Source organism: Musa acuminata, chromosome BXJ2-3 (genome assembly GCF_036884655.1).
Source record: "Musa acuminata AAA Group cultivar baxijiao chromosome BXJ2-3, Cavendish_Baxijiao_AAA, whole genome shotgun sequence".
Taxonomy (NCBI): Eukaryota; Viridiplantae; Streptophyta; class Magnoliopsida; order Zingiberales; family Musaceae; genus Musa; species Musa acuminata.
Window position 1 is genome coordinate 34,600,498 of NC_088340.1, and position 12,942 is coordinate 34,613,439.

At 41.2% G+C, this 12,942-nt stretch overlaps 2 protein-coding genes across 3 annotated transcripts; one reads left to right on the top strand and one right to left on the bottom strand.

Moving 5' to 3' along the window:
* Positions 1-3,419: 3,419 nt before the first annotated feature.
* LOC135607870 (LOB domain-containing protein 37-like) lies at positions 3,420-4,839 on the bottom strand. Its single transcript, XM_065100038.1, has 2 exons — positions 4,109-4,839; positions 3,420-4,022 (listed from the first exon to the last, which is right to left on the bottom strand). Exons 1-2 carry the CDS (start codon positions 4,290-4,292, stop codon positions 3,634-3,636), a joined length of 573 nt encoding a protein of 190 aa, XP_064956110.1. The 5' UTR covers positions 4,293-4,839; the 3' UTR covers positions 3,420-3,633.
* A 2,544-nt stretch (positions 4,840-7,383) lies between these two features.
* LOC135607871 (transcription factor RSL2-like) lies at positions 7,384-12,219 on the top strand. Of its 2 annotated transcripts, XM_065100040.1 has the most exons (6): positions 7,384-8,264; positions 10,499-11,077; positions 11,151-11,384; positions 11,473-11,538; positions 11,648-11,713; positions 11,794-12,219. In XM_065100040.1, exons 2-6 carry the CDS (start codon positions 10,565-10,567, stop codon positions 11,890-11,892), a joined length of 978 nt encoding a protein of 325 aa, XP_064956112.1. In that variant the 5' UTR covers positions 7,384-8,264; positions 10,499-10,564; the 3' UTR covers positions 11,893-12,219. The 2 variants fall into 2 exon arrangements, with proteins under 2 accessions (XP_064956112.1, XP_064956111.1); XM_065100039.1 differs by lacking the exon at positions 7,384-8,264 and having other exon boundaries at positions 8,284-11,077.
* The last annotated feature ends 723 nt before the right edge of the window (positions 12,220-12,942 follow it).

Genomic DNA, 12,942 nt, shown 5'->3' on the forward strand with positions numbered 1-12,942 from the left:
GACTATTGTAATTATACTGAAATAAAATTTAAGGGTGATCAAAATTTGTCTTTCACCAGTTTCTGTTTGAAGGAAAAAATCTAATAATGAGTAGTAATTAGTGTTCAGAAGGCTAAAATGAGATGATTGTTTCTACATTAACAATTACAGAAGTTTGATGACCTATCATTGTTTCTTCGTTCAATAAGACAATACTCTTTCGTTTACCAACCGTGAGTAGAAGTAATACGTTTTGCATATTGCATGGAATCTACTGGCCCCTCCACAAGAATGCTTCTCCACATATTGCATGGATGCCGCCGATCAAGTTCTTGTTCTTTTCTGTCTGTTCCTGATACATGGTGGACCAGCAGTGGCTGTCCAGGTCATGTGTTTTGTTCTCCTGAGGGCTGAAGTGAAGCTGCAGAACATTATTTAGCATACCACAAATCATGTTTTGGCCACTGAAGTCAACAGGTGCGGCTTGTAGGGCCTGACGCTGGTTTTTCGACTTGGATTCTGAATGCAACATGAAATATTTTGGACGGCAGATGTCTCTACCAGGTATGTGATGCACACCACCTATTTGACGAAATGCTGATTCCATTTCTGTCTTTTATAGGGATATGATATTTAGATTGATTTGAGACATGGTGATGCACACCACCTATTTGACGAAATGCTGATTCCATTTCTGTCTTTTATAGGGATGTGATATTTAGATTGATTTGAGACATGGTGCATCAATTTCCTACACTATATTTTGTTTGTATTCTCTTTGTGTGAGAAAAGAGAGATCAAAGTAAACTAGAAATGGTCACATAAATGACAGTATAAGCTATGATTTGGGGAGACCAAACAATTCTTCTTGTCAAGTTGACCTCCATTTGGCTCTACCAATCATATAGTTCTGGAACTGGCAACTCAGTGTCCATTGGACCCAATTCCCAAAATCTTATTGCTGTGGAACATGCATAACATCATTCAAAGCATAAACTAACTAGTGGGCAAATGACCACCAAGAATGTTTTATATAAATGTCTCAAGCCTAGGTCTATATGCTCTTATTTTTCTCATTCTTCCTTTCTTCCTCAAAGATTTATTGCAGAATTTTTTATGCTTAAGTAATAAGATCGATGCTTGTGACACCTTCGACTTGATTATTTGTTAGTGTGATGTTCTTATCTATATCCACCTTTTTTTTTTTTTTCTTTTGCGCTTCAAATCCATATTTGTCTTACATTTGATTGGAATCCATATTCGAGTCAAACAAATATAATTACAAAATTATATTTGAGTTTGCACCTGTTAATAAAAAAATGATAGGATAGGGATATGGTTTCCGCAATTTTCACCCTAATCTTTTATTTGTATTTAATCCATTTTCACTCCTAGTTGTGACAGCTACTTCATTCTTTACATAGAAAAAAACATTATGGTTTATTTATCTTGATATTGGCAAGCCTTGTAAAAGACAATGAGCTTATGTATATATATTTTTTATTTTTCTAAGAGGGGTAACATAGAGTTGGAAAGTCCACATATTTTGATCAATTCTAATTGAAAACTGAATTTGCCTTGACAAAATTGGGATACAGTTGAGCCAAAAGCTATTAAAGTAAGATAAATTCATGAGGAAATGGTATTTCTTTGGATTCAACTCTGAAGAAACTGATTAATTGGTAAAGGCACATGGAATTAGTAAACATCAACTTTAGAATTTGAAATTTTGAGCTACCATTGAACTATAGAATCCTAATCATTCATGCAACAAAAAGGAAATCACAAGCATTGTTGAAGGTTGAAGAGAGCTGTTGGTTGAAAAAAAAAAAGGATCATTCATGATGTGGATTAGAACTGGTTAATCCTAAAGTCCAAATTTCTCTTCAACCTTTCAACCAACATTAGGAAAATATAGACATTTGGACTTGGAGTTGGTTTAACATTTGATTTCTATCCAGAGGCTATCAGATTACACTTATATCTTGAGTTGTTAACCCAAGTTTCCTACTCATGAGTGGGATAATCCCTAAATGTTGAAGGAATAATATGTCCAATTAAGTTATGTCAAATGTGTGCTAAAACACTAAAAATGCAAATAATGTGCTAATAAATAAATTAGACATCTGGATAAGATGTCTGTCTTTGAACTTTTAGAAAGACAGCTTTCTTCTGCAAGCTGAGTCTTAAACTAGAATTTCTCAATCACATGCATTCACTTCTACATGCATCAATTATTATAACAAAAGAGCAACCTTCTCTCCTATCAGACAATAGCTGACCTTTGTCTGCACCAAAAGAGTTAGGAGACCAAAAACACATCCACCATGGCTGTCACCATATTGGATTAAATGGCCGGTGTGCTTGAGAGCAGCAATGTGGAATCTGAGTCAGGCTGTGCTAAAAAATAACAAATCAAGTTGGACTTGTGATTATTTTATCTTACAACCACATCATGTTGCATGCTTTAGTGCATGGCAAGTCATAAAGAAACTGGAGTTGAGGAAAAGGGGGGAGGAGAGAGTAGAGAAGGGGTTAAAGAGGGATGAACCTTTTTGGTGTCCCCTCTCAGTCCCACCAAGTGATCACTCATTCAAGGGCAACATGTTTGCATTATAATAATACTACACGTCCTTTATCTGTGTGCTTAATCGGTGGTGGTACCTTTCCTGGTTTCAAGCATCTTTTGTTCTTTATTATCATGTTGTCCATTGATTTGTTTTAAGGTTCCAACTTTGGATGAGGATACAGCATGGGACTGTTAGCTTGTGATCTGAAGAAATATTGGAAGATGAATCGCTGAAGTGATTCATCACAAATGTACGAGACGTTATGATTCTTACAAGGGAGCCAAGTTATAATCTGCATCGTTGGATCTTGATCCGACGATCATAACCGGTGTGTATGCATACCATGATCACCACCATCACTCTGTCTTTTGTAGGTATTATGGACGGCTTTAGATGTAGAGAATAGAAAACGGAGGGCGGATATCAGAAACTAGATTGGAGATTGGACGCGACTCGCCGGCGAGAGAGAGAGAGAGAGGAGGCGCCGAAGACGACGCTGACACGCGCGGCGCCCTGTCGTTCGACGCAGCCCTTGATTTGCGGGTTGGGTGCGCAGCGATGCGACGCGCCGACTGGGGCCCACGGTACGACGTGTGGGGGCGGAGATCGGGGACGTTTCGTCTTTCTTATATTCTTTTGTTTTCTTGGAGAAAGAGGAGGCGAAAGGAACGAAGAACCTTTTTGTTTTTTAAGGTAAAGCGACGCCCAAATTGCACGTAACCACGGAGGAGTATGACGCTGGCTGATACCTTGCCCGCCTCCTCCTCAGCATCGTAACTTAAGTGGAGGGTGAAGCGGTGACACGCAGCAGCGTTCGATTACGCGGGACATTATTCATACTGTTAATTTGATTTAATTTGCTATGAATCGTAAATGGAGGATATTAGAAGATAATTATTGGATGGGGATTGATAATACACTTCGATCCCGGATGTGGTCACCGCCGCCGGCGCTCTCACCTTCCCACGCAGGGAATCGATGCCGGTCACCCTTACAAAAAGAAAGAAAAAGTAACAAAAAGGTTTCGATCGGAGGGCCAAAACTTCCGTCGGCGGTAGACGGGGTGACCGCCAGAGGAAACCGCTCAAACGAAGAGGTTGAGAAGCCTCGGCTCGACTCCGGCGGAGCTCTCGCCGCTGGTCGTCGTCGTCACCGACCCCTCAGAGTTCATTGATGGCGTCGCGGGCCGCTGCGCCTTCTGCCATCCCGCGGGGTACAGAGGGGACAAGCACAGGTCCAGGTCGCACGCGCCGTCGGGGGGGGGGGAGGGCACCGCTTTGCACCGTTTCGCCTCCGCGGCCAGCGGGAAGCCGTCTTTTACGGAGGGAAGGGGCCGGAGGGCACCGCCGCGGAGGACGGTGTCGACGGCGCCCTGGCAGAGGTGCCAGTTGCCGGTCCAGAGCAGCCCGACGGCGCCGCCAACGGGGTTGATGGTCCGCCCGCACGCCTCGAAGAGCAGCGACTGGAACAGGGCTGCAGCCAATCAATCGGTCAGATGAAGCAAAACCAGGAGGAGGAGGAAGAGGAGGGAGGGGAGCGGGAGGGAGACCAGTACGAACCGGGGCGTTGGTGATCGGGGACGGCGGAGATGAAGGACATGAGGCCGGCGCGGCCGAAGAACTTGGCGACGAAGACGGTGGCGTGGCCCTGCGCCTCGGCCGTGTCGATCCACTGGAGGCACGGCCGCAGCACGCACGCCTCGCTGCATCCCTTGCGCAGCACCCTGCAACCGTTGCAGCTCATCTCCTTCTCCCCCCTCGGGTCGCCAATCTCATCCACCACCCTCCCTCTCTTACTGATGTACTCCTACTTGCGAAGGAAGAGCAAGCGATGGAGGAGCACAGTGAAGAGAAGAGGGGACGTTGGCAATGGTGGAGGAAGAGGAGGAGGAGGGTTATATAAGGATCACCGGGAGTTAGGGTAACCCCGCACCAGAGTTAGGGGTTGCCATGGCGTGACGGTGGTAGCGTTACCGCTAGAATATAAAAGAGAAAAGGAAAGGAAAAGGAAAGAAGGGGTTCCAAGGTTCCGGGGCGTGGGGTGGGCGGCTACGTGTCCCCGCGGCCGGTTCCCCCTTCGCCACCGTCCGATGGGCTTTGCTCGTGAGATGGATCCGAAAAGGAAAGGGAAACGGAAGCGCTGAAGCCTGCAAGAAACGTAGCTTCTTTAGAGGTCTAGAAGAGTTTGGATCGATGGTGGTGATCCGGCTTTCTCTTTCTGCTTTTGCTAGTGGGCAGCACAAAAGCAGCGGTCGGTGTCGATTTCAGCGGTGGAGACGGTACAATATTCCCTGGCGCAAGTTGAGGGCGGAAGGAGCAGCCATCAACCAAACCATTGGAATCCCCAGCTCCGTGGCAAGTACGACTCATGGAGCGATACGAACAAGTTAGTACACCTTCTTCAATCCCTCCCCCATTGCTTGGTTATCGGGCCATCCACCGGGCTCAACCTCATATCATTGGATCATTGGTCGGACATGATAGCTCGATAAGCCACATGCTCAGGTTTAATCATAAAAAAAAACACTTTTAATATAAAAAATAAATTTTCTTATTTAATTTTTATTTTTTTAATATTTTAGAGGCATTTAGTCGACCCAAATAGATGTTTTTAAGTCTTTTTGCAATAAACATTTGGACTGAATCTTCCAAGTTACTTCAGCATGTGTTCATACAATTAAATTCTTGTATGGTACAAAAGAACTTAGGTTTGGAATGTCATGTCATACTTCAAAATTGGGAGTGACAGACAAGAATATACTGAAATGGTGGAACCAGATTGCATCGGTTGAAATGGATCAAGTTGTACCTTCAAGTGGGACAATAAGTCCCAAGAAGCAAATTGGTGGAGGAAGATGGACATGACATTCCAAGAGAGCTATTCTCCTATGAGAGCTACTCAGCTCAAGGAAGAACACTGAGATTGACCTTTGTCACAAGTTACAGGTCTCCATAACACCAACAATGTTTCACTTCATTTGCTCTAAGCCTCTGTAGGGTTTGTTGATTATAAGTTCAGTACATGTTTTCTTTACCTGCTCATGCAATGCATATCACTAGTCTTCATTGCTCAAACTGAATTAGGCATTCATCACCAGTACATCATAGGGTTTGTCATAATAAGAGTTATGAGATGTAATTCAGAACAGAACGTTGCAGGCAAGCACCTACTGGTCACCCTAACCCACTGAGAATTATTTCCAAGGGAATGCACTTGATTGCAAACCGAGGGATTAATGATGATTATCCTATTCTTATCAGCTATAATTTCTTCGCTTATTGTACATACCATAGTTATTACAATGAAATACTAACTCAATATTCATATTCTAGCAGAAAATCACCGGCTACATTTTCAATCTTATCCTGCTAACTTGCTTTTTGTCCTTTGCAATTTTCATTTTCTGTAACCCAACATTTTAATGTTTTATCATTGTTTTTGCCTTAAGTTTAAGTCATGGCCAGTGCAGAGGTCCTTCAGGAACTTTCCGTATTGATGTTCAAGATAGGCTTATTTGGATCCCTTTTAGGGCCCAAAGCAGAACAAGAGAATCTTTTAACATAATGCCAATGTGGACCAAGTGATCCTTGAACAGCATCAAGCCTTTTTGTTTTTGCTTTATAGTAACATGATAATGACAAATCAAATTATCATCTTGTTCAGATTAACAAAACTACATTGATTTTTTTTTTAATTTTCATGGGAAAGGAAATAGCACATACTTCATTTTAACCCATCTAACGAACTGTCTTTTTTTTTCTTTGATAAATAGCATCTTGGATCTTATAGTGTTGACCTTGACACTCAAAATTACCTACCATAATGCAAGGATCATACGTTACATATGTGATTGTATCAGCCAATGTACCTTAGTTTATATCTTAACAATGTGCTCATCACACATGAATTTCTACTAATTTCTATATGATCTCTATGCTCATCACACATGAATATCCTCCAATAGTTGCAAAACATGATATTAAAGGCATAAAGTTCTCTGAATGAGCCTCTTTGAGGTTCTCTTCCTGGAAGATATATGTATGTAGGCTCCAAACAACCACATTCATTCATAGTCATTTTCAATTGTAGACAATCAAACCCTATTTGGTTTATGTAATTTTCAATTTGTAAATGTTAGATCATTAAGTTTGGTTTTCCATCATTGAGATTTTGATTCATCTTGAGGTATGATATATTATGCCCTCTCTGTGCATATAATGTTGATGTACACGCATGTGTAAAACTTTACGAACACCAACATAAAGATGCACTTCTCATTGTATACATGACTACATTAATGTATCTGTTTGTTATTTTGTGCAATTGTGTGGAGCCCTTTCTCCATCCTTCTTATTCATCCCTGCATAAGCTGGTCTGTGCAAGTGTTCATTTATATAGTTAGCATCTGACAGAAAATTTGTGCTCTTTGAAGGAGAGATAAGTCGCCTCTTCCTTTTCTTACTTAAAAAGTTTCTTTAGGAGGAAACTGTCCTGATTAAACTTGTTCATGGATGCATGTCAAGGAAGATTCCCTTGGAAATCATCACCATCACACCTTGACTAAGTGCAAGTCAAACAGGAAAAATGAATTTCAAGAAATCATCACCATCAAGGAGATGGTGAAAGAAGTAATACCTTTTTATTTGACTTGGGCCTGTTTCCCTGAGGTCTTTGACTTCGCCTCTTCCCTTGGAAATCATCTCTTTGATGGTGATGATTTCTTGAAATTCATTTTTTCCTGTTTGACTTGCACTTAGTCAGGTATCACCATCTCCTTGATGGCGATGATTTCTTGAAATTCATTTTTCCTGTTTGACTTGCACTTAGTCAAGGTGTGATGGTGAAAGAAGTAATACCTTTTTATTTGACTTGGGCCTGTTTCCCTGAGGTGTTTCTAGTTCAGTTAGAGTCCCTTCATATTATAACCAAGGAGGGAATCTAAGTCAGAGATTTGACCAACTTAGGATAAATTCTCAAAGTCAGACATTCCCTACAGTTTTATGTTAATCGATTACTTTAAATGCTTGAAATCTCCTCCTTGTTTCGAGGACACTAATTGCAGTATTAATCTCATACATCCCACAGCTGGATCAGGCAACTTGGTTACTCTTAAAGAAGTTCTGATACCTGATGCAGGCTTTTTCTACATCCTTAGGTTGTAGACATCAGTTGACACAAGGAATGTCCCTTTATATGCCTTTGAGATTACATGCCTATCAAGATTATTCTATTAATTTGGCTCTTAAAGAAGTTCTGATACCTGTTGCAGGCTTTTCTACATCCTTGGGTTGTAGACATCAGTTTACACAAGGAATGTCCCTTTATATGCCTCTAAGATTACATGCTTATCAAGATTATTCTATTAATTTGGCTAGTCAAACACACATTTCAAGACCTGCTTAGCAATAAGAGCAGCCATTTAGATACTAAACTTGCCTGTTCAGACAATTTACACAGTTGTAGAAGATGCTGCATCAGACTATTCAAGCCATTTTCTTGTTCTGAAAAGATGGTCTCATGTTTTAGAGTTTCAACAGTCATCAATCGTTTATTACAAGGCTTTTCCAGATTCTTCATTTCTTATGGCTGATAGATATTCTACTTGCTGGCCAATTATGAATTTAAGTTTTGCCAATAGTGTTCAGCCTTCATTACAGTGTTGGGTTGAGATCTTTTCTGGTTTCTTGGTGTGCCACATGTCAAACCGGGATCAAGGTAAATATTTTCCCTATCACTGGTCTAACCATCTATAAGAATTTTCTCTTTATTTGCCATTGAATTTTATTTGATTCAATATTTTTAGCCAAGCAGAGAATATTTCAATCCATATTTATAATTTCTAGTAGATTTTTTAAAAATATTTCCTCATCTAACTGTAGCATTCAGATTCATAGTATCCTTAGATGAGGCATGCTCATACAATCTTAAATAATGTTTTCGCATGTTTTGTTATGTATCCAAGTTACACTTAATCATTTACAAATGAATGTATTCAAATAATTTCTCACATTGATTTTAATATATAATATCATAACAGTTACATAATTGCATAATAATATCTGTGGGTAGGACACCAAAGTGAATGGATGGCAATGTGAATTCCACTAAGAGTAGTAGTATATCACCCACCGATGATATTTATTCTTAGCCCCTCCCCATACAATGATCTTTACGTCACCAAACAATGATGCTACCATTCTAATACTATAAGACCACGAAACATACATGCTTACATTGTGATCATCTCACTCTCCTATGCTTAAAAGCATTTCTCTCTCATTCATCTCATTCTTGCACGATCTCATGTCAAGAGTTAATTCAAACATGAGAATATTCCTCCTACCCTATTATCATAAGAATACTCTCACTAAAGAAACAATGTCAAACAAAGATCATGAAAGAACTCCAAAAACATTAACAATGCATTTATGGCCAAACCCTATTAGCCTCATCCCTGCCTCAGGACAACCCCAATCTCAATGAAAGAGAAACAACAGTGTAAGTTATTGCCCATGGACCATGTCTTTCTTTTGCCATGACTAGGTATTAATCAGTGTATACACACACACACACACACATCAAGATTTCCTAGTCATATGACATGGGTAATGTAGTAATGCCCAACTAAGCAACAACTCTCAAATACAGCTCCTTGCTCCCTTCCAAGAGTCAAGTGATGTCCTACTGAGATCAGCCTTGTTTGATAGCAAAGGCCACAAGGAGTGGCCTCTGGTCTCTATACAATCTTAACATCTTTGTTTATTGAAGCTCCCATTGGAAGTTTTGGCTTTTCTTATGGCAAAGATCTTCATAATTGATCCCTCCACATAAGTGCCAATCTCAACTACATGAGAAGTTATTATAGGTAAGTGTTTTCTAAAGGGTGATAGAGATAGGCACTGAGATCCCCCTGACACAGCTTTCTTTTCTTTTTTTCCCTAATTTTTTTTGTTCCTTCTACCAACTTCTCTCTCTCTCTCTCTCTCTCTCTCTGTTTCTCTCTCTTCATCAAGAAAGAAAAGTACACTATATACTAATACATAAATCAAAGTTTGTGAGATGAGAGACTGGGATCGAGTTGATTTCATGATTACTTATGCGGTTGATCCACTTAAGACAATATGACTCCAAGTACTTGGATTTCATGAAAATATATCTCAATTAAAGATATATTTTCTTCTATATCAAATACTTGATACTATTTAGTACGATCTGATTTGATGAGATAACTACTAGCTTCATTAATTTGATTTGAGAGAATCAAAATGAAAGCCGAGAAACAGTGTCGACAAGAAGGAAAGAACAACATGCTTGTGCAATAGTTCCAGAGAAACAAACAACATGATATTTGCACTGGTGATCCTACATAGAAGAGGCACGACCTGAACGGCATAAAAGTTGGAGCTACAATTCGACATCATCAACTACAACAGAGCTCCCCCATACGACAAGGAGAATCGTAATCTTGGATGCTTTCGTCCCTTCCTCCACCGGCCACGGAAGCTTCTTCTCGGAGAATGTCGTCTTCTTTTTCTTCTTCTTCTTCTTCTTGTGCTCCCCACGACATGCCCACCTCAATCTGTCTTCCTCTCCCCTTTCTTTATTCCCGTGAGCACAAATTTCTCCTTCTACAGTTCATCCTAATAAAACAGTGCCCACGTCCTCCCCATTGCCAGATAATATACACTCCTCGTGCTACCACCCACCCCCTTCTTCCACTGTCGATTTCTAAGCCTTTGATCGATCATTGCATCCATCTTAGCTGTATTGCCTGATCGGCGATCGAACCTGTCGCAATCTCCAATTAAATTAGCGAGTGAAGTCAATTCCTTGACAGACAGCATTCTCTGCAACCAATCGTATAAATGCAATGCTCCCTGTGCTTTGCTAAATGTCTCTGCCACCTCTTCCACCTCTGTAACTGTTCCTCCCTCGCGATGGAGCCTCAGGGATTGGTTTCGGAGGCAAGCTGGAGCTGCTTCGATCCGGCGCTGTCGGTGGAGGAGTCCGAAGTCATGGCGCAGCTGTTGGGGGGGTCTCAGAGCTTCGCAGGCGACCATGATCAACAGCAACAGATGCTTTGGTCCGACCATAATGCCGATTCTTACTACTGTGCTGCTACTTCTTACCCCGATCCGTACTGTTGGCCGCAAGGCAACTGTAGCAGAAGCAGCACCACCGACTATTACTGCTTTAGCGATCCCCACATGGTTCCTGCGATCGGCGTTAGCTCTACCCCGATGAGTTTTAGCATCGGCGGCGAGCGGATCGACACCCCGTCCTTCCCCGTCGGTGCTCATCATCAGTTTGGCGCAGCGGTCTGCGTGACCGAGGAAGCCAGCAGTGACGAAGTCGTGGATTCCTTGGCGAAGCCTCCTCCACCTCCTCCTCCTCCTCCTCCTCCTGCGCATGCCTCGCAAGCCATCAAGAGAAGGTTGCATGGTGGCGTCATCGAGGTGGCTGCCAACACGGAAGAGGATGACACCCAACTCCAGAGCCCCAAAAAGAAGGCCCGGGCATCGGCACCTGTGAGTATACGGTATCATCTGCAATGTTGCCGAGATGAATGGCGATACCATTCTGATGAATGCAATGTTTCAGATGCCTAAGAAGGGGAAGAATGCGCAGTCCAAGAAGGCTCAGAAGAGTGGTGGTAGCTGCAACGAGGAAGAGAGCAATGGCGACATGAATCCTCAGAGCTCCTGTTGCTACACCTCGGAGGACGACTCGAACGGATCTCAGGAGCTGAAGGGAGCTGCTGCATCTCTGAATTCAAATGGCAAGACGAGAGCTGGTCGTGGCTCAGCTACCGATCCACAGAGTCTCTATGCGAGGGTAGGATTCCTATTCAGACTCAACATCGCCTTTGATGCTCTTAAACCTTCGATCGTGAGACATGATCTGAGTTAAGTATGTTCTGCAGAAGAGGAGAGAAAGAATCAACGAGAGGTTGCGAATTCTGCAGACTTTGGTCCCGAATGGAACAAAGGTAAGCAAGCAAGCATCTCTCATCTTAAACTGCTCTTTCTCTCTTACCATAGAGAATGATGATGAGTAGTAACATTATGTGGCTGATAAGTATTGCATTGCTTTGGAAGGTTGACATCAGCACAATGCTCGAGGAAGCAGTTCAATATGTGAAGTTCTTGCAGCTTCAAATTAAGGTCAGAACTGCATCTCACACACGATTTTGCACTGATATTACTATTGCATCTCACCTGGGATGGGACATTTGTTTCTGCAGCTTCTGAGCTCTGATGACTTGTGGATGTATGCACCCATTGCATACAATGGCATGAACCTTGGGATCGACCTGAACATAGCTTCAAAATCTCAGCAGTGACATCCATATACAATCTTCCTTTTTCTTCCTTTTTGTCCCCTAAAATGTTTTGAATTTTTGGCTCATTTCCGCAGAGCAAAGGGATCATCAGTACTTGACTAGCAATTATGAGAAGCGTGTTGATGATTCAAATTGACCAAATCTCATGTATTCTTGACTTATTTCATCAGTTTTGACTGTTAACTGATGGAAAGATTGGTCCAAAACTACAGATGATGATGTAAATGAGGGCAACTGCCTAATTCAAAACATGACTTTTGTACTGAGACACTACCTTTGGATGTGATATGTTGGGTGACCCCCAAAATTGTTATTATTGGAGGCAGCATTCAGTGACCAAACTTAATCATTGGTTCATTATTCCAAGAGCACTCTTTAATCAAATCGGCCGAGTCATCCGATGTGTGTTCTTCACCGAGTCCAGCTTCATTTTACGAGCTGCAAAACCCATTCACTCTTTTGGTCATCTTTAGGGAGAGATTTAGTGGTTCTGTAATCAACGATTCGAGAACGAAGGAAACTAAGATAAATCAATTAATCTTAGGGGATCTTAAGGCTAAAAGAATAAACTTAATGCATGGGGGGCTTCATCAAATACATAATTATGCTCTTATAAATTGAGAAATCTTTTTCGTAACCCGAATGCTACTACAAGCGAATAATTTTATTATTGTACCGAGACTAGTCTAATAGCATATGATATAAATTCTTTATTAGGAACGATACAAGGCTCACTTGCTTTCTCCATATTAATCAGTAAGATTTATATTATGGTTAATAAGAAAATGTTATTATGTTCTTATTAGACAGAATGAGCTTTTTAATTCATGAAACATTCATAAATGTTGAGTTATTTTACCTCATAATATCTCTTGTTAATAATAAAAGGGTGTAGGATCACAATTCCACAATCCACATTCAGGTATTTGTCTCTATTACTTTGTATTGACTCCAGTCATGTCATGTCTCTCAGAAATGTAGTTTTAACCATTACGTTTCAATATTTGATAATAAAAATAAAAAATTCCCAAGCTTTTACTTCTGGTTGGA

Excerpts from the sequence above, each read along its gene's own strand:
- LOC135607870 (XM_065100038.1), bottom strand. The coding sequence starts at position 4,292 with ATGAGCTGCAACGGTTGCAGGGTGCTGCGCAAGGGATGCAGCGAGGCG. Across the intron at positions 4,023-4,108 it reads CCCCGATCACCAACGCCCCG|CCCTGTTCCAGTCGCTGCTC; the intron begins GTTCGTACTGGT and ends GATTGGCTGCAG.
- LOC135607871 (XM_065100039.1), top strand. The coding sequence starts at position 10,415 with ATGCAATGCTCCCTGTGCTTTGCTAAATGTCTCTGCCACCTCTTCCAC. Across the intron at positions 11,078-11,150 it reads AGGCCCGGGCATCGGCACCT|ATGCCTAAGAAGGGGAAGAA; the intron begins GTGAGTATACGG and ends GCAATGTTTCAG. Across the intron at positions 11,714-11,793 it reads TCTTGCAGCTTCAAATTAAG|CTTCTGAGCTCTGATGACTT; the intron begins GTCAGAACTGCA and ends TTGTTTCTGCAG.